The 23596-nt window shown below is 39.6% G+C and overlaps 1 protein-coding gene and 1 pseudogene across 3 annotated transcripts in view; one reads left to right on the forward strand and one right to left on the reverse strand.

The window, feature by feature from the left end:
* Positions 1 to 14474, reverse strand: part of ATL1 (atlastin GTPase 1) — a 91710-nt gene extending 77236 nt beyond the window's left edge. For 2 of the 3 annotated variants that reach the window (XM_077126789.1, XM_077126790.1), the window contains exon 1: positions 14399 to 14474. In XM_077126789.1, coding sequence (XP_076982904.1) covers positions 14399 to 14432 — 34 coding nt within the window. In that variant the 5' untranslated portion in view covers positions 14433 to 14474. Of the gene's footprint in view, positions 1 to 13432; positions 13522 to 14398 lie in introns of those variants that run through there. The other variant, XM_077126791.1, reaches the window with a different exon arrangement.
* LOC143656445 (dnaJ homolog subfamily A member 1 pseudogene) lies at positions 5450 to 6614 on the forward strand (annotated as a pseudogene).
* Positions 14475 to 23596: the final 9122 nt, after the last annotated feature.

The raw sequence follows: 23596 nt of genomic DNA on the forward strand, positions 1-23596 counted from the left end.
ATATTAACTACATCTCAACGAAGCTGTGAACAAAACTGACGAAGTAGTCCAGCCCTGCCCCAGCTCCCAGATGGAGAACCAAAGAAATGAAAATTGAAAACATAGACTAAAAATATCTCAAATCAGAGACTGCCTTATTCATCTTCATGTCTTGAAAACCTTATAATAGGAGTTCACACACAATGGGTGTGAAATAAACATCTGTTTACATGAATTTAATGAAAAATAATTCTACAAAGATATTGGAATGCAAGGTACTAAGAACAAATGCCATGTACTTGATGCGTTATTCACAGTAACATATTATCTAAGCAATAAATAGCCCCCTTAGTAATCTAAGATGAAAGATAATCCCAAAATTCTTTTTAATGTATAACAAGTTTCCTCAGCACCAGATTTCTATCTTCGTAAACATTTTTGCTAAGCTAAACTTAGTTTCAATTTGCTGAGCATCCTGTAAATCTTAAAAGGGAATTAAGTCAGAAACACACCAGATGGGAATTAGCATTTTACTGTGTAAATGGATAGTTCGCAAGGAGAGACCCAACTATATATATACCATTTCCCATCTTTATATATCTTGTATTAATATAAGGGCTTTGGGGAAAATTATTCATTCTGTGGGGTGTTTTAAATAATTGGAAGGTGACCATTCAGCTACTGAATTTAGATATGTAGAAAGGGTATCTTCAAACAATTTAGAAAGGGGAGCATAATTATTTTAATATACTGGAAACGCGTTGGGAATGTTTATCTAATTTTCTTCATTATAAGCTTGGCATACAATCTACATTCCAATTTTCCAGTAAAAACTAAACCAAGCAAGTAGAAAAACTCTGAGCATACTGCAGCCATTAAAGAAAAAGAGAGCACCTAGGAAACTGTCTCCTGGCAACTAAAATCCAAATGAAATATTACTTTTTCTAAACTATTCAGTAGAAACTGATGAGAACGATAGAGAAAACATGTCTGAATAAGCAACCAAAAACAACTTTAAAAATAATAGCAAAAGGAAGTTTCTACAGAAAGGGACAAAATGGAGTTAAGGGAAAAAGAAAACGCCAATATTAACTCATAAAAATGAATCTTTAGAACGTCAAAACAAGTGTAGAAATGATTAAACATAATGGATCTCAAAACCCTACCATGCAGACCCTAATAATTCTGCTGCTAATGATATTCTTGAGAATAATGCAATTTTTAACCTAGAAGAAATAAGCAAATCATTTAACAGGATTTTTGTTTTTATTGGCTTCCATATCCCATTTAATGGGGACCTCTAGAAAAAAACAATATCATCATGATTAGGGCACTGACAACCCTAAAATAAGGCGTCAAGAAAAAGATAAATAACTGACACAAAGGAGGAAATACAAAAGGATAATAACCATATGGGAAAATGTTCAGTCTTACCAGCAATTAAAGAAATGCAAAATAAAAGAAGATAATATTTTGACTATAATAACTGGCAAAGGTTAAAACTATACATATACTCAGTACTGGAAACATTGAAATACAATGAAATACATACATACTCTTCTATAAAACTTTCATTTCCAGGAATTTATCCTAAGGAAACTATCAGATTGTGCAGCTGTATTTACCTACATATAGGTTCATTAAAGCATTATCCATATAGTGACAAAATGAAGACAATATAAATGCCCAATGTAAGATATTTTACATAAATTATGGTACAGGTATACCATGCAAAATATGCAGGGATTTGAAGTCATGTTATAGAAAAATACCTGATCAAAAGGAAACATGTTCACATATTTTAAGTGGAAAAAAAACAACAACAGATGGGAATTATAATTCCCACCAAGGAAAACAAATAAATATGCATGTATTTATAGTCACTGAATAATGGTAGGTTAAATTATGTACCCCGACAAACTCACTGCTAATCTTGACTGAGTCCCTGTGGGTGTGAACCCACTGTGAACAGAATCTCTTGAAGATGCTGAGTTGGTGTGGCCCAACTGAATGAAGGTGGGTCTTAATCCAGATTACTGGGGCATTTGTAAAGATAACCAGGAAGTCACAGAAGCAAGAAAGGAGAGGACATTGCCATATGAATGGAGGCAAGGATCAAAGCCAAGGAAATCCAAGGGCTGTCACTAGCCAGTATTGGGTGCTACAGTCTTTGGGGGAGAAACCTTGCTGGTGTCTTAATTTTGTACCTCTTCTAATCTCAAAGACATGAGCTAAAATAAATTCCTATTGTTTAAGCCAAACCACAGTATGGTATTTGTCATAGTAGCATGACAAACTAAGACTACGAAGAAAGTTTTAGGATGACTTGGTGTTCTAGTTTGCCAGCTGCTGGAATGCACTACACCAGAGACAGATTGGCTTTTAATAAAAGGGGATTTATTTTATTAGTTCTTCAGAGGAAAGGCAGCTAACTTTCCACTGAGGTTCTTTCTTACATGGGAAGGCACAGGGTGATCTCTGCTGGCCTTCTCTCCAGGCCTCTGGGTTCCAACAACTTTCCCTGGGGTGATTCCTTTCTGCATCTCCAAAGGCCTGGGCTGAGCTGTGAGTGCTGAGATGAGGTATGCTGAGCTGCTTGGGCTGTGCTATGTTGAGCTCTCTCATTTAAGCACCAGCCAATTAAATCAAACATCATTCATTGCAGCAGGCACACCTCCTAGCCGACTGCAGATGTAATGAGCAACAGATGAGGTTCACATGCCATTGGCTCATGTCCACAGCAACGGAACTAGGTGCCTTCACCTGGCCAAGTTGACAACTGAATCTAACGATCACATTTGGTTTCTAAGGAATTTTCTGGTCCTTAAACTGTGAGTCCGTTATTCTGAAAATGGGTGGTTACTCCGTTCATGCTCTGGCCCATCTCCACCATTCCAGGTTCTTCTCTATACTGCAAGAACTGGAAACGTGGACACTACAAAACTATAATTCTTATGTGTCCTTCTTAGCTAGGTTCTGGTTTAGATTTCGCCAATGAAGGGGACTTGTGACATTTGCAAGATAGAATGAAGGAAAAGCCTTTATTATCTTCTAACAGAATGGATAGATACATGAGAGAAAGAAAGCAGAGATGAGGCTTGCAGCACACTGACAAAGGGTCAGAACTATACCAATTCATGGATAGTAGCTAACACTTTGGCCAGATGGTCAGGTGCTTCGAAAAACTATATGGATGGCCCTTTGGAATGCTGAAGAGGAGGCTCTCAATAATCGGGTAGACAAGATGATTCGTTCTGTGCATAAGAGTCAGCTTCCTTCCCTAGCCACCCAGATGCCTGCTCAGTGTGCCCACAAAATAAACAAGTAAAAGAAATATGAAGCATTTATATTAATGAGACAAAGTAGATTTTGGAGCAAAAAGCATTCTCAAGATAAGGAGACTCACTACACAAAAATAAAGGGTTCCATTCATCAGGAAGATAAAACAATTCCACATTTGTATGTATGTAACACAGCTCAGAAGTGTACAAAAAAAGCAAAGCTTAACAGAACATCAAGAAGAAGTTGAAAACTCCACCATCAGATGATAGCATTTTTCAACACATCTCCCTTAGAATTTAAAAATATCTCTCATCTATGAGTAAGTGGTATATCAAGCAGTCCAAAATTCAGAATATGGAAGACATGACCAATATATTTAATAAGTTTGAGCTAATGGACAAATACAGCACACTGTATTAATAATTAGAGAACATAAAATGCTTTTCAAGCCCATAGGGGCTATTTATAAATAATAAACATGTACTAGGACATAAAGCAAATTTCAACAAAGTTCAAAGCCTGGATACTCCATAAATATGAATTGCCCTATCTGGTAGCCATTAGCCACGTGTGATAATTTAAATTTAAATTAATTAAAATGAAAAATATTAAGAATTTGGATCCTTAGGCACACTAGACACATTTCAAGTGCTCAACAGCCATTTACCATATTGTGGCTACCATAGTGGACAGCACAGATATATAATAACTCTATCACCATAAAAAGATGCTTTACAACATACACTCTGACCAGAATACAATTAAGTTGTAAATCAATCATAAAAATATAACATACATAATATACATAACATAGACCACAGCAGGGTCACACAGCAAGTCCCAATAAATTTAAAAGATTGAAATCATACAAAACGCTTTCTCAAATTGTAAAGGAATGAAGTTGGAAATCAATAACAGCCAGAGTGCCAGAAAATTCACAAATATGTGGAGGCTTAACAACGCAAAAAAATAAAAAATAAAAAATAACATACAAAATACATACTTTTAATATATTCATGGGCAAAGGAGGTAATCATTATGGCCATTTAACATACTTAAAACTGAGTAAGAATGAATCTACTACATATTAATATATATAGAATACAGCAAAATCGATTTCTAGAGAAAACTGATAGACTTAAATGCTTACATTAGAAAATAAAGAAAACCTGAAAATTAATAAGCTCAGAAGTCAACTTTTTAAATTAGAGAGAGAATAAAGAACAAACTCAAAGAAAGTACAAAAAGCAAATAGATATGTACAGAAATTATGTAAATAGAAAAGAAAGAGAAAAAGTTTAAGCAATAAAAGGTAAAACAAAGAAGACACAAATAAACAAAATTAAGCAGAGAAAATTAAGAACAACTTTATTCCAAGTTGATAAAATGGACAGATACCAAGAAAACTTTAAATTAGCAAAACTGACTCAAGAAGAAATAGAAAGCTCTAACTGTTCCATGACCAATGTGGACATTGACTGGAGAGTTCAAAATCATCCTATAAAGAAATCAGCAGATTGAGATGGTTTAATAGATTAGTTTTCCCAAACAAGACCATTCCAGTGTCTCTAAACTTTTACAGAAAATGAAGCAAAAGGAGCTAGCGCCCACTCATTTTATAAAGTTACATGATCTTGATACCAAAATTTGACAAGGAAAGTGTTAGTTGTAAGGAAATTTAGCTGTCAGCATGCTTGTAGAAATCATAAACAAAACATTAGCAAATAAATGCAGCAATATATAAAGAAAGAGATTCAGCATGACTAGCCTGGGTTTATTCCAAGAATGAAAGATCACTTCAACACAGAAGATTTATTAATATAATTAAATATATTAACAGATTAAATAAGGAAAAAACATGATTATTTCAATAAATGCAGAAAAATGAGTCATCAAAATGAATTAACCAGTGATGAACTTTTCTATTACACAGAAATAAAGGTGAACATTCTCAAGCTGATGAAATAAGACAAGAAAAAGCAATAAAAGATTCAAAAGAATGAACAAAGCTATCATTGCAGGTGATACGTTTCCTTACATAGAAAATCATAAAGAATGAAAAGACAGGAACTTTGCAGGAGGCTGGGTGAGAGGCAGAGGGGCGGCTGCTGCCCAAGCTCTGTCCTGCCCCCTTGTCCTCTCACTGGCTGTAGAAAAGGGTGAAAGACGCCACTTCCTATAATGCTTGGGGGTCAAACCCAACGCCACTGAGGAAGAGCTGAAAAGGCTTACACGAAACTTGCCTTGAAATACCACCCTGATAAGAATCCAAATGAAGGCGAGACGTTTAAAGAGGTTTCTCAAGCTTATGAAGTGCTCTCCGATGTGAAGAAAAGAGAATTCTATGACAAAGGAGGAGAACAGGCCATCAACGAGGTGAGCAGGTGGGGGATTTGGCTCCCCCAAGGACATCTGTGGTATGTTTTTGGAGGTGGTGGAAGGATGCAGAGAGAAAGGAGAGGTAAGAATGTTGTACATCAGTTCTCAGTAACCTTATAAGACTTATAGAACGGTGTAATGAGAAAACTAGCTCTGCAAAAGAATGTGATTTGCAACAAATGTGAAGGCCAAGGTGGTAAAAAAAAAAGGGGGGGGGGGCAGTAGAGTGCTGTCCCAATTGCTGAGGTACCAGAACCCAAATAAGAATTCATCAGATAAGACCTGGAATGGTTGTTCGGCAAATTCAATCTGTGTGCACGGAGTGCCAGGGCCAGGGCGAACGGATCGGTTCTAAAGTTAGACGTAAAAGTTGGAATGGAAGGAAGATAGTCCGAGGGAAGAAGATTCTAGAAGTTCATATTGACAAAGGCATGAAAGATGGCCAAAAGATAACATTCCATGGTGAAGGAGAGTAAGAGCCAGGACTGGAGCCAAGAGATGTCACCACTGACCATCAGAAGGGTCATGGAGTGTTTACGGGACAAGGAGAAGACCTTTTCACGTGTAAGGACATACAGCTGGTTGAAGCCTTGTGTGGCTTCCAAAAGCCAGTGCCCACTCTTGACAACCGAACCACAGTCATCACTTCTCATCCAGGATGAGAGAGATCGTGGAGATACCAAGTGTGCATTAAAGGAAGGCACTCCAGTTCATCTTAGGCCGCGGGAAAAGGGTCGCCTAATCATCGAATTTATGGTAAACTTTCCTGAGAACGGCCTTTTCTCTCCTGATAAACTCTTTTTGCTGGAAAAACTCCTACCTCAGCTGAAAGAAGTAAAAGACACTGATGAAATGGATCAGGCAGAACTGGTGGACTCTGCCCCAATCAGGAAAGACAGCGCCACGACAACGGAGGCGCACCTGAGGATGGCACACATCGCGCCAGAGGCGGTGCTTGGTGTCACATGTCTTAGCTGGGGGCCAGTGAGCGACAGTACTGGCGTCTCCCCTTCGCAGCACTGAATGAGTAAGGGGCTGGAATCATGTGCCCACGAGATGCTATTGCTTTTTGTTTTAATATTCAACTACAGTAGCATTTTAAAAGTTAAATGAAGAATAAGCTCAAATTTAAAAGCTTTCACTTTGCCCTGTATGTATGATGACGTCACTGTGCCAGGTGAAGTTTAACACTTGTAAGAATTACTGGTTTAAAAAAGAAAAGTCTTGGGCGGGCCGCGGTGGCTCAGCGGGCAAGAGTGCTTGCCTGCCATGCCGGAGGACCCCGGTTCGATTCCCGGCCCCAGCCCATGTAAACAACAAACAAACAAACAAAATATAATAAAACAAGAAAATGTTTAAAGATGTTTCCCTTCCTTCCTTCCATCCTTCCTTCCTTCTCTCTGTCTTTCCTTCCCTTCCTCCCTCTCTCTTAAAAAAAAAAAAAAAAAAAAAAAAAAAGAAAAGTCTCCTTGGCATTTGTTAGGCCACATCTTGTAATCCTTTTTCGCTGTACACACGGACTACCTTAGAGTGAAACACCTCAGTATACGTATGTGTGCTGACTCAGTGTACGACCCTTCATTCTTAAGCTATCAAATTAAAACTGTATGTAACTGGCCAACAGAAACTCCCCCACTTAATGTGCAGAGTTATTTGTATGAAGTAGGACTTGTTGTGACACTTCTGCAGTTACTCTATGTCTCAACTGCTGTTTGAAGATGGACAGTAATTTAGCCTGTGGGGTCAGTAACAGAAATGGCAGCTTTCTAAAGAGGTTTCTCATAACATGCTGCCTCCTGAGGGCATGCATTTCTACAATTGCATCCCCTTCTGCTGTGCCTTATTTTTTTTCTTAATACATAAATACGTTGCTGAGTCCTGGTTACATTTCCCCCTTCTCTTCGGACTCTGATAGCCTCAGAGTAGTGGTTGCAGGAGGGTAACTTAGAAGGTAAGATGAAGAGACCTTTGCACAGAGGAGGAAAAATTAGCACGTCTGAGATAGGAAGGCGCTCCTTAGGCTAACTTTAAACCATTTACTTACGCTCCAAAGTAACTGTAGTTTAATGTTGGTAGTACAGCAAATTATGAATAGCTTTAATCATGTTTAAAAGTCATCATATATTCACATGCTTAAATCTAGATACCAAAATTTAAGCTATTCTTGAAATGTATGAATGTCTCCTTAATATACTGATTATGAAGCAAAAAAAAGAATCAAAAGACAATTTATTAGAATTGAGTTAAGCAAGAATGCTAGATATAAGATAAATACGTAAAAGTTTATTGCATTTTTATATTCTATTAATAGCCAATAGAAAAACATAATAGGGAAAAGCCATGGCAACAAAAACATAAGGAACCCTGCCATAAATCTAACGAAAAATATGAAAGCCCTTCAATGAGAATTTTAAAGACTCTAATGAGAGGTATTGAAAAAAAAAAAAGATCTTCTCTCTCGTTAAGCTCAACTCTGCAACTGAAACCACTGCCCTCCCCACTACGTGGGACATGACATCCAAGGGTGAAAGTCTCCCTGGCCGCGTGGGAGATGACTCCCAGGGATGAGCCTGGCCCTGGCACAACAATGTCATCCTGACCAAGGGAAAAGAAGTGTAACAAATAAGGTATCAGTGGCTGAGAGAGTTCAGAGTCGAGAGGCTACTCTGGAGGTCACGCATACACATGCTTCAGTCAGACACTGCTACTTGTCATAATTTGCCAAACCCCAACCAAAACCATTGCTGCCAACCCTAAAGTACACCTGGGGTAATATATAAGATTCGACAAAGTTCCCATGCACTAGGGTAACTTTCCAGAAGCCTACACCCTCCAGATGGGTCCCTGGACTAGATAAGTCCTGAAATGCAGAGGGACCAGCCTTTCCAGAAACACCATCTAGTTCCATCCCCCATCCCATCTTACTGACAGCCCCTTCTAACATGAAAACCTTAAAATGGGTATAGTCCAAATACCCCTAAAGAGTGGGAGAAAGATAAAAAGTGATGGTGGAGTTATACAGAGAAGGAAGGGTTTAACAAATAAGTATGATTGCTGAATCATTATACTGATATTTCTTTTAGCTTCTAGGACCTTCGAGTAGCTAGAAATAAAAAACTAAAATTGTGGGATTGTAACCCATACCAGACTCTGAAATCTGTTCTACAACTAAGTGCTGCGATGTACTTTGAAATTTATTGTTTTTATGTATATATGTTATTTAAAGGGAAGGAGGAGTATAACAGAGAAGACAGGATCTAACAAATGAGTGTGACTGCTGAATCACTATACTGATATATCTGTTGGTCTCCAGAGTCTTGGAGCAGCTAGAAGAAAAAAAAAAGCCAAACGTTAAAATCTGTTCTATAACTACTTGTTAAGATATACTTGGAAATCTATTGCTTTTTTGTATATATATTTCACAAGTTTAAAAAAAGTTAAAAAATAATTTTTAAAAATGAGGCCTAAATGAATGAAGGAATATACCATGTATATGAATAAGAATATTCAGTACATACATTTCTCAATTCTCTCAAATTAATTTATAGATTGAATGCAATTTCAATTTAAAGTTTCCCAAAGGCTTTTTCAAAGATCTTGACAATCTGATTCTAAAATTTTATAGAAGAGCAAAGCTTCAAGAATAAAGAATAATTCAAGTTATCTCTGAAGAACACAATGGAAAAATTTTGCCCTATCATGTAGTTACGAAACTACGGTAATTAAAATGGAATGATATTGTCACAGGGATAGAAAAAATAGCACTGCTGGAGAACAGGGAGCCTAGAAACAGACCTACACATTTTCAGAAATAATATATGACAGTATGTTTTAGAGAATCATGGGGAAAGGATGAATTACTCAATAATGGGTCTGGGACATTTGGCTATCCACATAGGAAAAAAAACTGTTTAAAGGGATTTCTACATCACCCTATCCATAAAAATAAAATCTAAATGGATTCATAACTTAAAATGAAGTGCAAAACTTTAAAATCAGATAATAATGAAAACATTTTATAATTATAAAATTATAAAGATTTCTTTATAATCTTATAAAGGGAAATCTTATATAGGGAAAGATTTCTTAAGATACAAAAAATACAATCTAAAAAGGAAAATATTGATCAAATCAATCACATTTAAATATAAAACTCTGTTTATTAAAATATAGCATAAAGAGAGCAAAGACATCTCATAAACTGGTAACATATGTTATACAAATAACCAACAAAGGACTTATATCCAAAATCTGCAAAGAATTCATGTAGCAAAAAAAAGATGGCCAAAGGACAAATAGGCAAAGAGAAGGACATAGGAAATTGCAAACAGATGTATGAAAATATGTTCACATCATAATGGTAATCAGGAAATGCAGATTAAAAACTTTGAGATATCATTTCACACCTATTATCATACCAACTATCGGCAAGGATGTTAGCAAACAAATACTTTGTGGAAAAATTTACATTTTTGATTCCTCTTCTTTAGGTTCGCAAAAATATAAATCTAAATAATAGATTATTGAGGAATATATATAGTAAAATTGTAAAATGATCAGGGAAATGAGAATAAACGAATTTAGGAAAGTGTTTACTTTGGAGGGCGCAGGGAAGGGTTGCCGCCACTAAGGAAGGACACACATCGGCCAAGTTCTTTCTTCAGCTGTGGTAGGGCCACAGGTATTCACCATTATTGTTTTTTAAACCGAACATACACGTTTTATGTGCTCTTTTGTACAGATGTATCTCATAAGAAATGCTCATGTAGGGGAGGAAGCATCTCCAAGTCTGAAGACACCCCAAACTCCTTGTGACGAAAAGTTCCTCTTAGTGGTCAGCTTCCTGATGACCACAGGTGCCGCTTACAGTCCAGCCACCGGCTCCAAAGACAACAAAGCTTGCGAATCTGACATGGAGCAAAGACGCAACCAGGAGTCATCGAGACAGGTTTAAACAGATGCTAACTATAAAAAACACGTACATCCAGAGGAAAGATGCATTTGAAAAAAGATGCAGGGAAGGCAAAGTGAAATGAGAATAAAGTGGCGGAAGGGAAACACATTTCCTGGTGAATCACATACATGTGATTCTGCATGTGATTCATGCAGAGGAATCACATACATGGCACAGCAGAAGTTTTATTTAGAGGAAGGAGGACATTTACAAAATGCAGAAAGTAAAAAGGAACACAAATCTCATCTCAAGAACACAGAATACTGCCAATTAGAAAAGAAAGAATATCAAGAAGTAACTCTACTATACTCAAGACTGTTTTTCATCTTTCCTCAAGAAAGCAAAAACAGAAACCTGAAAAGTAATTCTCAACAATAGCTTTTCAACAAACAAACACTTCCTATACTCACTGTGAAGTTAAATTAGGTCTAAAAATGTTAAAAGGCAGGCAAAGCTGACACTTTAGTGCAAAAATTATTTCTCTAAAGCAATGCAAAACTGTCCATTTCTGTTACATTATAGGAAATTCAAATTGCCATGTGGTATCCCAACACTTTTAGCAACTTCAATGAGCAAAAACAAAAAAGTGTGTGTCTGTATGGAGGGAGGCACTTCTGATTGGTCTCTGGGAGTCTTAGGCCCCGACAGAGCAGCGGGAGTCCTTGCTTTCCCCGCCAGCATCTCTGATACTCATCTGTCCCCTCTACTTCCCACACTAGCACATTCTTTACCTGCTTTTCTAGTCCACGGTGATCAAGTTTACAGAGCATTGATTTCTCAAGCCAGTTTAACCCTAGATAAGCTTGTTGCTCTACCTTTTGGCATACTGTCCCAGTTTTCTGTCCTGATCACATGAATTGCGGAGGGAAACAGGACTGAATTTAAATCTTAGATTTATGACATAAATTATGATACCTCTGACAAGTTACTTATGTTTTCTAAGCCTCAAATTCCTCATATATTAAAATATGGATAATAATGCCTACCTCTGAAGAGTTGATTATTAAATGTTTAAATTTATTCAAACTTCTAGTTAAGTGTAGCTTTAGGCACAGCACTCAGGACTGCTGTGACTCTACGTTCCACTCACAGTGGAACTGTTTCCAAGTTGTATCTCTGGGTATCATCTTCAAACACCACTCCCAAACCAGGTGGTCACCAGACATTTTCTGCTTTCTAGCTTCTATGGCCGCCTGCAGGATCCATTCTCTGGCCACTCAGATAAAACCAATATCTGCTATATGGCCCTCCAGGGTCCTTATCTGTTCCTTTTTTTTTTTTTCCACACAGGCAGGCTCCAGGAATCGAACCCAGGTCTCCAGCATGGCAGGCGAGAACTCTGCCACTGAGGCACAGTCTCATCACCCCAGGGTCTGAATTTTAGGCTACTGCACAGATCTTCAAAATATCTTTCTTTCCTTTTTCTTGGGAACTACTATATTTTTCAATTCTAGGCAGTCTGTTTGCTCTTTGCCTTTATTTCTAGCTTGTCTGAAAGATATTTACTTATAGATGATAAGGTCAATTCACCATCATTTTCCAAGTTATTATCTGAGCTTTTTCTCATCAGAGACCTCTGGTTTTTAAGAGGACCTGTTTTCCCTATCATCCTCAAAGCCCACATCATTCTCTTATAAAAAGATTCTAAAGCATTATGTATTAGAAAATAAATTATAAAGCCCTGGGTTCTAATCCCATTTCTCTAATTTACTAAATATGCGATATTTGCGAAATCATTTAACCTACTCGAGACCAAGATTTTTCAAAATAGGGAATATGTCCTGCCAATTTAAAAGGGTGGGGATCAAATGCAACAATATAGGTGAATGTGCCTTGAAAACTATAGTATTATCCATTCAACAATGAGGCAGTATAGCACAGAAGTGAAGATAGAAGAACCTGAAGTCAAACTGCTAGCTCTGTCCTGGCTCTGTCATCTATTAGTTCTACACTTCACTATGCGAAATGAGAATAAAAGTACCTATCATAGGATGTTAGCTCAATAATGTTAATTACTGTTATTATAACTAATTGACAAGTGTTAACATTGCACTGGCACTGGTGATAAAAGGAACCAAGACAGGCACGGTTAATATCTCTGCCAGAACCCCTATCTCCTACTCCACTTACTACAACTTCCAAGCATTTATGTTATATATACTTCACAGCAAGGAACAATCTGAGTACTAAAGCATTTCACACACCATCAAGATTTAGGACTTCAAAATCCCACAATTTCTCTTCTGTGCAAGTCCCAGTGAACACATAAGGACTCTGACATTTCTTTCCCAAATCCATCACTTGAATTGAAACACCCTTGGGTAAACCATGCGGGAGACATTCCTATCAAATATAAATAACCTAAGTAAGTATGTCTCAACACCTGCTTTTTAATCACCTAAAATACTAATTAAAAGGCAGATTCCCGGGTCCCATTTCAGGTCTATTATTCAGAAGTCCTGGATAGAAGAGGCAGGGATTTGCATTTGTAATAAGCTCCCGGTGTGATTTTTATGCACCTCCCATTTGAAAACCACTATCCTAAGAGGAAAAACCTCCACTACATAAGAAATCTATGAGCAGAGGAAATCCTGAGGAATAGCGATCCAAATCTTCGCAAAGAAGAAAGACTCTGGATGAATTTCCACATCTCGGTCTCTTAATGGGGTGGAGTCAGCAACCCAGAGCGCAAGACCTAACGTGATTAGAACATATCCACCATCACTTATGTTCAAGAGAGCCTGTCCTAGAGACCCAGGACAGAAAGAAGACACTCTGGAAATGCTTCCCAGATTTCAGAAGATGTACAGAAAACGGTTTCACTGAAAACAGTCATACCTACTAACATTGGGAGTTGGTCATTTCAGAAAATGGAACTTTCTCTTAAACTCAGACAACTGACCTACGTTCCTGCCCCAATCTCCACAGACCTTGGATGTGGACAACGGCTCCAATGCGGTCTCCAAATGAACCAATGAAAATGCACGTCTATGGAGCCGTTCCACGGCCGTTTCGGCAGGTGTAAACTCTAGACAATAACTGAGTGCGAACGCAGACGCTTTCGTGCACCGCGCCCTTGGGCGGCGGCAGCTCCGGGTCCCACGCGGGCACGGCCGGGAGGGCCGCAGCTCCGAGGTGCTGGGGGCTCGGCAGGCCTGGAAGACCTCGGGGCCCGGCCCACGCGCGACAGCAGCAGGACGGGTGGGGCCGCGCCGTCTCCCGCCCCACTGCGCCCGCGCGCTCTTCTTCCCGCGGGAGCGCCGCCCACCCACTCGCGGCGGGAGCCCACCCGGTCCCGGCGCTCCCCCGGTCCCGTGGGCCTGGTGCTGAATCATGAGCCCACAGTCTCGGGAAGGCGAACTCCGAGAACAAAGCCGCCGCGGGGACTGGCCTGGACGCGGGGCCGGGCCGGGCGGGGCAGCTGTCTGCGGCCGCCACCCTGCTCGCTCCTCCCCAGTCCCCCGCGGCCTCGGTGGGCGCGCACACAGGGCTCGGGGTACGCGGGCTGCTCCCTCCCGGCGCCGCCCGCCCACCTGGAGCCCCCGCGGCCGGGGAAATGGGGGGTTGGGGGTGGGGGGTGGGCACGGGCCCCCGACTCGCGATCGCAGACCCCGGCCCCCTCGGCCAGGGAATCAGCGCCCTGCGCGCCCATCCGCGCCCGCCCGGAGGGAGGTGCTGACCGGCCCGCGAGCCCGGGGGGTGCTGCCCCGCGGCTGGGCGGAGGCGGGCGGAGGCGACGCGGGGGCCCTGACCCGGCGGGCGCCCCGCTCCCCAGGCCGCCCCGGGGCTCGGCGCGCTACTCACACCAGCTGTTCCTGTCCCTGCGGCCCTGGGCCATGGCGGTCGCGGCCGGGCGGCCAGGCTGCCCTGCGCTCGCGGCTCCCCGGCTCCGGCCCGCGCAGGGCTCAGCTCTCTCGGGCTCGAGGACGCTGCTGCGGCGCTGGCGGGGAGGCGCGGGAGGAGGAGGGCGGGCAGAGCCGGCGAGCCCCGCTCAGCATCACCAGCGCGGACTCACCGAGCCGCGTCACGCCCTCCTGCCTCCGCTCCCCCGGGCGACGACACGGTGACGGACGAGGTGCCGCAGCGTGTTCAGTGCGAGACGCGCACACGAGCGCAGGGCGCCCGCCCCTGCACGCGCTCTCGGACGGTGTCCCAGCGTCGCCCGCTCCCAGGAACGTAGAGCAGTGTCTACTGCACGAGTCTACATATGCTCGTTCCTGTCTCCTAGCATCACACGGCTGCCACACTGATAAAGCCAAAGACGTTCGAATCTACAGTGATTTGCCAGATACTAATTTTTATTCTTTTTTCCATTTTAAACGTAAGGTCATGCTAGTAAGGGGATATCATGTAATTGTGTATTTGTACGGTGAACAGGTCTGTCCTTTAGGACAAGGATAACAAAATTGAAATCAAGAAGATCAAGATAAATGAAGCTGGATCAGTGAGCACCATAATCGATAATTAATTGAAGGGCTAATGGGCAAAATTTTCTGCTAGAATTTGCCGCCCAATCGCAAATATTTGACGTAAAATCATACGTTGCCTCTGTGGGCCTTGGCAGGTTGCAGACAATCTTGAGTGAAAAGTGAAAGGCATTAAATATTTTAAAAACATGTTCTCAGAATTTCCCTTTCCAATGGTTTCTTCCGCTGTGCCTGCGAACTGTGTTGTTCTCGATCTAGAACACTGTCACTCCGTGCCACCTGACCCTCAAGCCATCATCCCATCCTTCACCTTTGCATTTCTAGTTGGTCCGTTTGGCTGCGGCCCACAGACTCGGCTCATCAGTTCTCCCCAGGCGACCTCTGCAGCCTCCCAACCACCAGACATGGTCTCTGCTGAGTCCCCACCCTGAACAACTGTCCACAGCACACTGCGTCCCCGTTACTCCCCCCAGCTCCACACACGGCCGCCCGATGGTTTCCAAATCTATGCTCAGTCTCAGTCTCTCTTGAGGGGAAAGAATCATCATGCTTGAGCTGAAATTCTAACCGCCTGAAGTGGTCTCCACTTTGCTTTCTTACTGGCACTTCAAAATCAGCATAGACAATACCCAAATCATACTCTCTCACCCACCCCTGCAAATCATATGCAAACGCATTTCATTTAACAGGCCTAGTCACCTCAGAGCTGTGAACATTGAAGTGTTACTGAAATTTACATTATGGTTTTTGCATTCTACAATCACTAATGAAGCAATATAGGAAGGGAGAAATGTCTTCACCCCTATAAAATTCTAGAATAAAAAAAGGGGTGCTCTGCTATTTTTCATGTATTTCTTTACTATAATTCTCAACTCACATTTCAGCCTAAAAACCCTTTTGAGATGATCCTATATTTAAAAAAGACTACAGTTGGTTCCACAAAAACTTTTAAAAATACAATTCAGTATCTATTCCTAGTTGGAAAAGAAATTATTTTTAATGCCTTTCCCTGTAATTATTAAGTGATCTGCAGGGTGCTCTCTGAGACTGTGAATAGCCTGACCATCAACTTTTCAACCAATGGTTTTGGTATCCGCTCATATCCTTGCCTGGATCAACTTTACATTAGTGGTTTTTAAACGATGATTATTAAAAATAATTATATCACTTATTTTACATTTGTTAGCTGGCATTCCCTCCCCCACTTTTTTGTTTGTTTGTTTATCACTATGGCTTCGTGGAATCTAAGAACAAATTTAATGTGTTATTATCTATTAATATCCTTATTCTTTTTTTAAAATACAATTTTATATTCACATGCCATATGATCCATCCAAAGTATACAATCAATGACTCACAGTATCATCACATAGTTGTACATTCATCACCACAATCAATTTTAGAACAGTTTCATTATTCCAAAAAGAACAAAAGCAAGTAAAAAACATCCCATACCCCTTATCCTCGCCCCCCGCCCCCCATCATCGGCCCTTAGTATTGGTGTGGTATATTTATTCATGAAAGAATATTAAGATATCACTTTTAACCCTAGTCCATAGTTTGCAATAGGTGCATTTCCCCCCATAAACCACTCTATTATGAACTACCTCTAATACTGTCCTACATTAGTTCTAGTTCATGAAAGAACATTTAAATATGTGTACGGTTAGTCATTGTCCACTACAAGATTCACTGTATTAAACATTTCCAAGTTTTAACCTCTAGCTTTCCATCTGGTGACCTCCATGACTCTAAACTTCCCCTCTGCAACCACATTTGCACACATTATCGCACTATTAACTATACTCACAATAATGTGCTACCGTCACCTCTATCCATTTCCAAATGTTTACATTCAACCAAGTTAAAAACTCTGACATCTGAAGCAACCGCTCCCCGCTCTCCAGCCTCGTCCTATCTCCTGGTAACCGATGTTCTAGATTTTATGCTTATGAGTTTACATAGTATAATTAGTTCATATTAGTGAAATCATACAATATTTGTCCTTCTGTGTCTGACTTGTCTCACTCAACACAATGTCCTCAAGGTTCATCCTTATCGTCACATGCTTCAGGACTTCATTCCTTCTTACTAGTGAATGAATATTCCATTGTATGTGTTTTGTTTATCCATCTGTTGATGGACACTTGGATTGTTTCCATCTTTCAGCAATAGTGAGTAATGCTGCTATGAACATCAGTGTGCAAATGTCTGCTCTAGTCCTTGCTTTCAGTTCCTCTGGGTATATACCGAGTTGCGGGAGTGCTGGATCATAGGGCAAATCTATTCTTAGCTCTCTAAGGAACCACTAAACCGACCTCCGTAGCTGCTGGAGTAGGAACCTACCATTTTACATTCCTACCAGCCAGGAATGAGTGGTCCTATTTCTCCACATCCTTCCTAACATCTGTAGTTTCCTGTTTGTTTAATGTGACCATTCTAACATGTTTGAAAAGATATCTCATGGTGGTTTTGATTTGCATTTCCCAAATAGCTAGTGAAATGAGCAACTTTTCATGTGCTTTTAGCCATTTGTATTTTCTCTTTGGAGAAATGTCTATTCATGTCTTTTGTCCACTTTTTAACTGGGTTGTTTGTCTTTTTATTGTTGATTTGTAGGATTTCTTTGTGTATCCTGATATCAAACCCTTATTAGATATGTGGTTTCCAAATATTTCCTCCCTTTGAGTCAGCTGCCTTTTCACCCTTTTGACAAAGTCCTTTGAAGGGCAGAAGTCTTCAGTTTTTATTTATTTATTATTATTATTATTATTTCTAGAAGTCTTCAGTTTTGAGGAGGTCCCATTTATCTATTTTTTCCTTTTGTTGCTTGTGCTTTGGGTGTAAGGTCTAAGAAGCTACCTCCTATTACTAGATTTTGAAGATGTTTCCCTACATTTTCTTGTAGGAGTTTAGTGGTACTGACTCTTCTATTTAGGTCTGTGATCCATTTTGAATTAATTTTTCTATAGGAAATGAGGGGAGGGAGTCCTGTTTCATTCTTTTGGAAATGGACATCCAGTTCTTCCAGCACCATTTATTGAAGAAACTATTCTGTCCCAGTTCAGTGGACTTGGGAGCTTTGTCAAAAGTCAATCAAACAAGGCGGGCCACAGTGACTCAGCAGGCAAGAATGCTCGCCTGCCATGCCAGAGGACCTGGGTTCGATTCCTGGTGCCTGCTCATGTAAAAAAAAAAAAAAAAGTCAATCAAACAGAACTGAGGGTTTATTTCTGAACTCTTGATTTGATTCCATTGATCAGTATATCCATCTTACATAACAGTACCATGCTGTTTTGCCACTGTAGCTTTAAAGTCAGGGAATGTGAGTTCTCCCACTTCATTCCTCTTTCTCAAGATATCTTTCACTATTTAAGGCCCCTTACCCTTCCAAATAAATTTGATAATTGGCTTCTCCATTCTGCAATGTAGAGTGTTGGAATTTTATTGGTATTGCATTGAATCTATAGATCAATTTGGGTAAAAGTGACATCCTAACAATATTTAGCTTTCCAATCCATGAACATAGAATGTCTTTTCATTTATTTTGGTTTTCTTTATTTCTTTTAGTAAAGTTTTGCAGTTTTCTGTGTACAGGTCCTTTGCATGCTTGGTCAAGTTTATTCCTAGATATTTGATTTTTAGTTGCTATTGTGAATGGAATTTAATTCTTGCTTAACTCTTCAGGTAGCTCATCACTAGTGTACAGAAAAACATGATTTTTGCATGTTGATCTTGTACCTTGTTTATTAGCTCTGGTAACTTTGTCTTAGTTTTGGGGGGACTTCCTAAATATAGGATCATGTCATCTGCAAATGGTGAAAGTTTTACTTCTTCCTTTCTGATATGGATGCCTTTTATGTCTTTTTCTAGCCTAGCTGCTCTAGCTAGAACTTCCAGCACAAAGTTGAGTAACAGTGGTCATCCTAAGTCTTGTTCCCGATCTTAGAGGGAAAGGTTTCAGTCTCTCACCGTTTAGTAAGATGTTAGCTGTGGGCCTTTCATATACGTCGCGTATTATGTTGAGGAAGTTTCCTTTAATTCCTACCTTGCAAAGTGTTTTTATCAAGAAAGGATTCTGAATTTTGTCCAATGCTTTTTCTGCATCAATCGAGATGATCATGTGGGTTTTCCCTTTCAATTTGTTAATGTGGTTTATTACATTCATTGATTTTCCGGTGTTGAACCACCCTTGCATACATGGAATAAAACCCACTTGGTCATGGTGTATAATTCTTTTAATGTGCTGTTGGATTCTAATTGCAAGCATTTTGTTGAGGATTTTTGCATCTATATTCACTAGAGAAATTGGTCTGTAATTTTCTTTTCTTGTAGAGTCTTTAGGCTTTGTTATTAGGATGATGTTGGCTTCATAGAATGAGACAGGTAGTGTCACTCCTTCAATTTTTTGGAAGAGTTTGAGCAGGATTAATATTAATTCTTCTCTGAATGCTTGATAAAATTCACCCAATAAAGCCATCTGGTCCTGGGCTTTTCTTTATACGAAGGTTTTTGATGACTGATTCAATCTCTTTACTTGTGATTGCTTTGTTGAGGTCTTCTATTTCTTCTAGAGTCAGTGTGGGTTATTTGTGTGTTTCTAGGAAATTGTATTTTTCATCTAAGTTGTCTAGTTTGTTGGTGTACAGTTGTTGATAGTATCCTCTTGTGATCATTTTTATTTTTTCAGGGTGGTAACGAACCCCCTTTAATTTCTGATTTTATTTATTTACATCTTCTCTCTCTTTTGTCTGTCAGTTTACCTATGTGGTTGATGATTTTATTGATCTTCTCAAAGAAACAACTTTTGATTTTATTGATTTCTTCTATTTTTTTCCATTTCTTTCATTTCTGCTCTAATCTTGTTTTTTATTTTTTTCCTTATGCTTGCTTTGGGTTTGGTTTGCTGTTGTTTCTCTAGTTTCTCCAGTTTTCAATTATGTCTTTGATTTAAGCTCCCTCTTCTTTTTAAATATAGGCTTCGTTATTAATGTTTCAGACTATAAATTTCCCTGTCAGTGCTGACTGCTTTTGCTGCATCCCATAAGTTTTGATTTGTTGTGTTCTCATTTTCTTGATATATTTACGGATTTTTCTTGCAGCTTCTTCTTTGACCCACTGGTTGTTTAAGAGTATGTAGTTTAACCTCCATATATTTGTGAAATTTCCTGTTCTCCAGCTGTTATTGATTCCCAGCTTCATTCCATTATAATCAGAAAAATGCTTTGAATAATTTCAATCTTTTAAAATTTATTAAGACCAGTTTTGTGTCCCAGTATGTGGTCTATGTTGGATGAGCTAAGTTTCTTGAGCACTTGAGAAGAATGTAAATCCTGTTATTTTGGAGATACAACAGTCTTTATCTATCTGTTAGGGCTAGTTCATTTACCATATTATCTGGGTTCCCAGTTTCCTTACTGACCCTCTGTTTAGGCGTTCTATCTAAGGAAGAGAGTCGTGTGTCGAAGTCTCCCACTAGTGTCATAGAGATGTCTATTACTCCCTTCAGCTGTGCCAGTGTTTGCCTTATGTGCTTTGGGGCATCTGATTAAGTGAAAAAATATTTATGATTGTTATTTTTTCTTACAACTTCCCCTTTCATTAATATATAGTGTCCTTCCTTGTCTCTTATAACATTTTTGTGCTTGAACTCTATGTTATATGATATTAATATTGTTACCCCATCTTTTTCATTGTTGTTGTTACTGCTTCTGTGGAACATCTTTTACCATCCTTTCACTTTCAACCTATTCATATCTTTGGGTATAAAATAAGTCCCTGGCAAACAGTGTATGGATGGATCATATTTTTTAATCCATTCTGCCAATCTGTGTCTTTTGACTGGGGAGTTTAACCCATTTTCTTTTTCTTTTTATTCTTATACTGTCCTAATTTCGGCCAAGAGGAATCTGTTGAAGTCATCTCTTGTGTCCTTCAACTTAACCTATTTGTCTTTGAGTACTTCCTTGTTTTCTGGTATAAGAAAATGTTTTAGATTTCCCTTATACTTGACCTGCTTCAGAACTAGAATTGGCCATTTTGCCATAAAGATCTGGGTCTGTGCTGGTTTGAAATGATGTATATACCCTAGAAAAGCCATGTTTTAATCCTAATCCCATTTTGTAAAGGCAGCCATTTCTTCTAATCCCTAGTCAGCATTGTATGTTTGAAACTGTAATTAGATCATCTCCCTGGAGATGTGATTTAATCAAGGGTGGTTGTTAAACTGGATTAGGTGAAGGAGTGTCTACATCCATTTGGATGGGTCTTGATTAGTTTACTGGAATCCTATAAAAGAGAACGACAAGAGAGGAAGCTAAGAGATTCTGAGAGAGCAGAACCACATAGCCACGAGAAGCAGTGAGCCCACCAGCTAGCGACCTTTGGAAATAAAAGAGGAAAATGCCTCCCAGGGAGCTTCATGAAAGGAAGCTAGGAGAGAAAATTAGCAGATGACGCCGTGTTCGCCACATGCCTTTCCAGATGAGAGAGAAGCCCTGACCATGTTTGCCATGTGCCTTCTCACTTGAGAGAGAAACCCTGAACTTCATCGGCCTCCTTGAATCAAGGTATGTTTCCCTGGATGCCTTAGATTGGACACTTCTATAGACTTGTTTTAATTGGGACATTTTCTCGGCCTTAGAACTGTAAACTAGCAATTTATTAAATTCCCCCTTTTAAAAGCCATTCTGTTTCTGGTATATTGCATTCCGGCAGCTAGCAAACTAGAACAGGGACTGTGCTGGCTTGAAAGGATTATGGGCTTTAGAGAAGCCATTTTAATCCTGATCCAATCTTGTGGGAACAGCCATTTCTTTTAATCCCTATTCAGTACTTTAGGTTGGAAGCTTGATTAAATTATCTCCACGGAGATGTGACTCATCCAATTGTGGATATTAATTAGTTTAGTGGAATCCTGTAAAAGAGGAAGCATTTTGCAGAAAGCTGGAGAATGGAGAGTGCCATGAGAATCACAGAGCCCACGGAGCCAGAGGCCTTTGGAAATGAAGAAGGAATACATCACTGGGGGAGCTTCATGAAACAAGAAGCCTGGAGAGAAAGCTGGCAGATGTTGCCGTGTTCACCATGTGCCTTTCCAGTTGAGAGAGAAACCCTGAACTTCATCGGCCTTTTGTGAGTGAAGGTAACCTCTTGTTGGTGCCTTAGTTCGGAAATTTTTATAGACATTGCTTTAATTGGGACATTTCCACTGTCTTAGAATTACTAAATTCTCTTTTTTAAAAGCCATTCCATTTGTGGTATATTAGAATTCTGGCAGCTAGCAAACTACAACAGGGCTTTACAAATACTTTTTTATTTTCTGCCTAGATTACCCTGGGATGCATTACAGTAACCTGGATAAACCAACAAGATCTCACTCCCTATTCAAGATTCCATGTAATTGTAATGTTCTAATAAACTAACCATACAAGTTAAAATAAATAATGTGGAACAGGAAATATAAATTTTGCACCAAATAAACATCTTCCCTTTGGTCTCACATGGAAATTGAAGTTTTAAAACACAGTCAATATTATTCTTTACCCTTTAGTCTAATTTGCCTTAATCCTAATTAGATCAGCTTCATTCATATCTCTAATTGACATCTGATCTCTCTTTCAGCCTTTTTAACAGTTGTTGTGTGGGGTACTGCTGACTTTCATGGCTGCAGAACCTTAGCTCTGAGTCTCAGGTATCACACAGGTACCCGAAGTTCCAGGGGACAACCAGGTTATACACAAAGAGCTCAGCATCTCAGAATTTAGAAATAACCATTATAACTCAGGAATACATGTGACTGCTGTAAAAGCTTACAATCTAGGACCCTTACAATAAGTCTTCCCCTGATAACCTATGCTCTCAAATTTAATTCTCAGAGTTTGCATATTATAGTTAGTCTATATTAGTGAAGCCATAACAGTATTTGTCTTTTCATTCCCAGTTTATTTCACTCAAAATACTTTCCTCAAGGTTCCTTCACCTAGCTGCATGCCTCACAACTTCAGTTCTTCTTGCAGCTGCTCAATATTCCATTTTATGTATACACAACAGTTCCCCTTCCTTTCATCAGTCAATGTACCCTTAGGCCACCTCCATCCATTGCAAATCGGGAATACTGCCACCATAAACACCAATGTGCTTTTGTCCATTCATGTCCCTGCTTTTAGTTCTTCCCAGTATATACCTAATAACAGGGTTGCAGGATCATATGGTAACCCTACCCTTAGCCTCCTGTGGAGCCACCTCCAGAGGGGCTGCGCCGTTTTACATCCCTACCAACAGAAAATAGGTACATATCTCTCTCCACATTTTCCCCAGCACTTTTATCTTTGTTTATATTTTAAACAGTTTTATTCACACACCATACAGTGCATCCTTAGTAAACAATCGCTGGTTCCTGGTACAATCATATAGTTCTGCATTCACCACCACAATCTATAAGAAGACATTTCTATTTCTTTGTCAAAGAAAGAAAAAGAAAAAAACAGAAGAAATAATAAAATAAAAGAAGAAACACCACCACCAAGAACCCCATACCCCTCCTTTATATCCCCCTCTTATTGACACTTAACTT

Source organism: Tamandua tetradactyla, chromosome 14 (assembly GCF_023851605.1).
Source record: "Tamandua tetradactyla isolate mTamTet1 chromosome 14, mTamTet1.pri, whole genome shotgun sequence".
In the NCBI taxonomy this organism is placed as follows: Eukaryota; Metazoa; Chordata; class Mammalia; order Pilosa; family Myrmecophagidae; genus Tamandua; species Tamandua tetradactyla.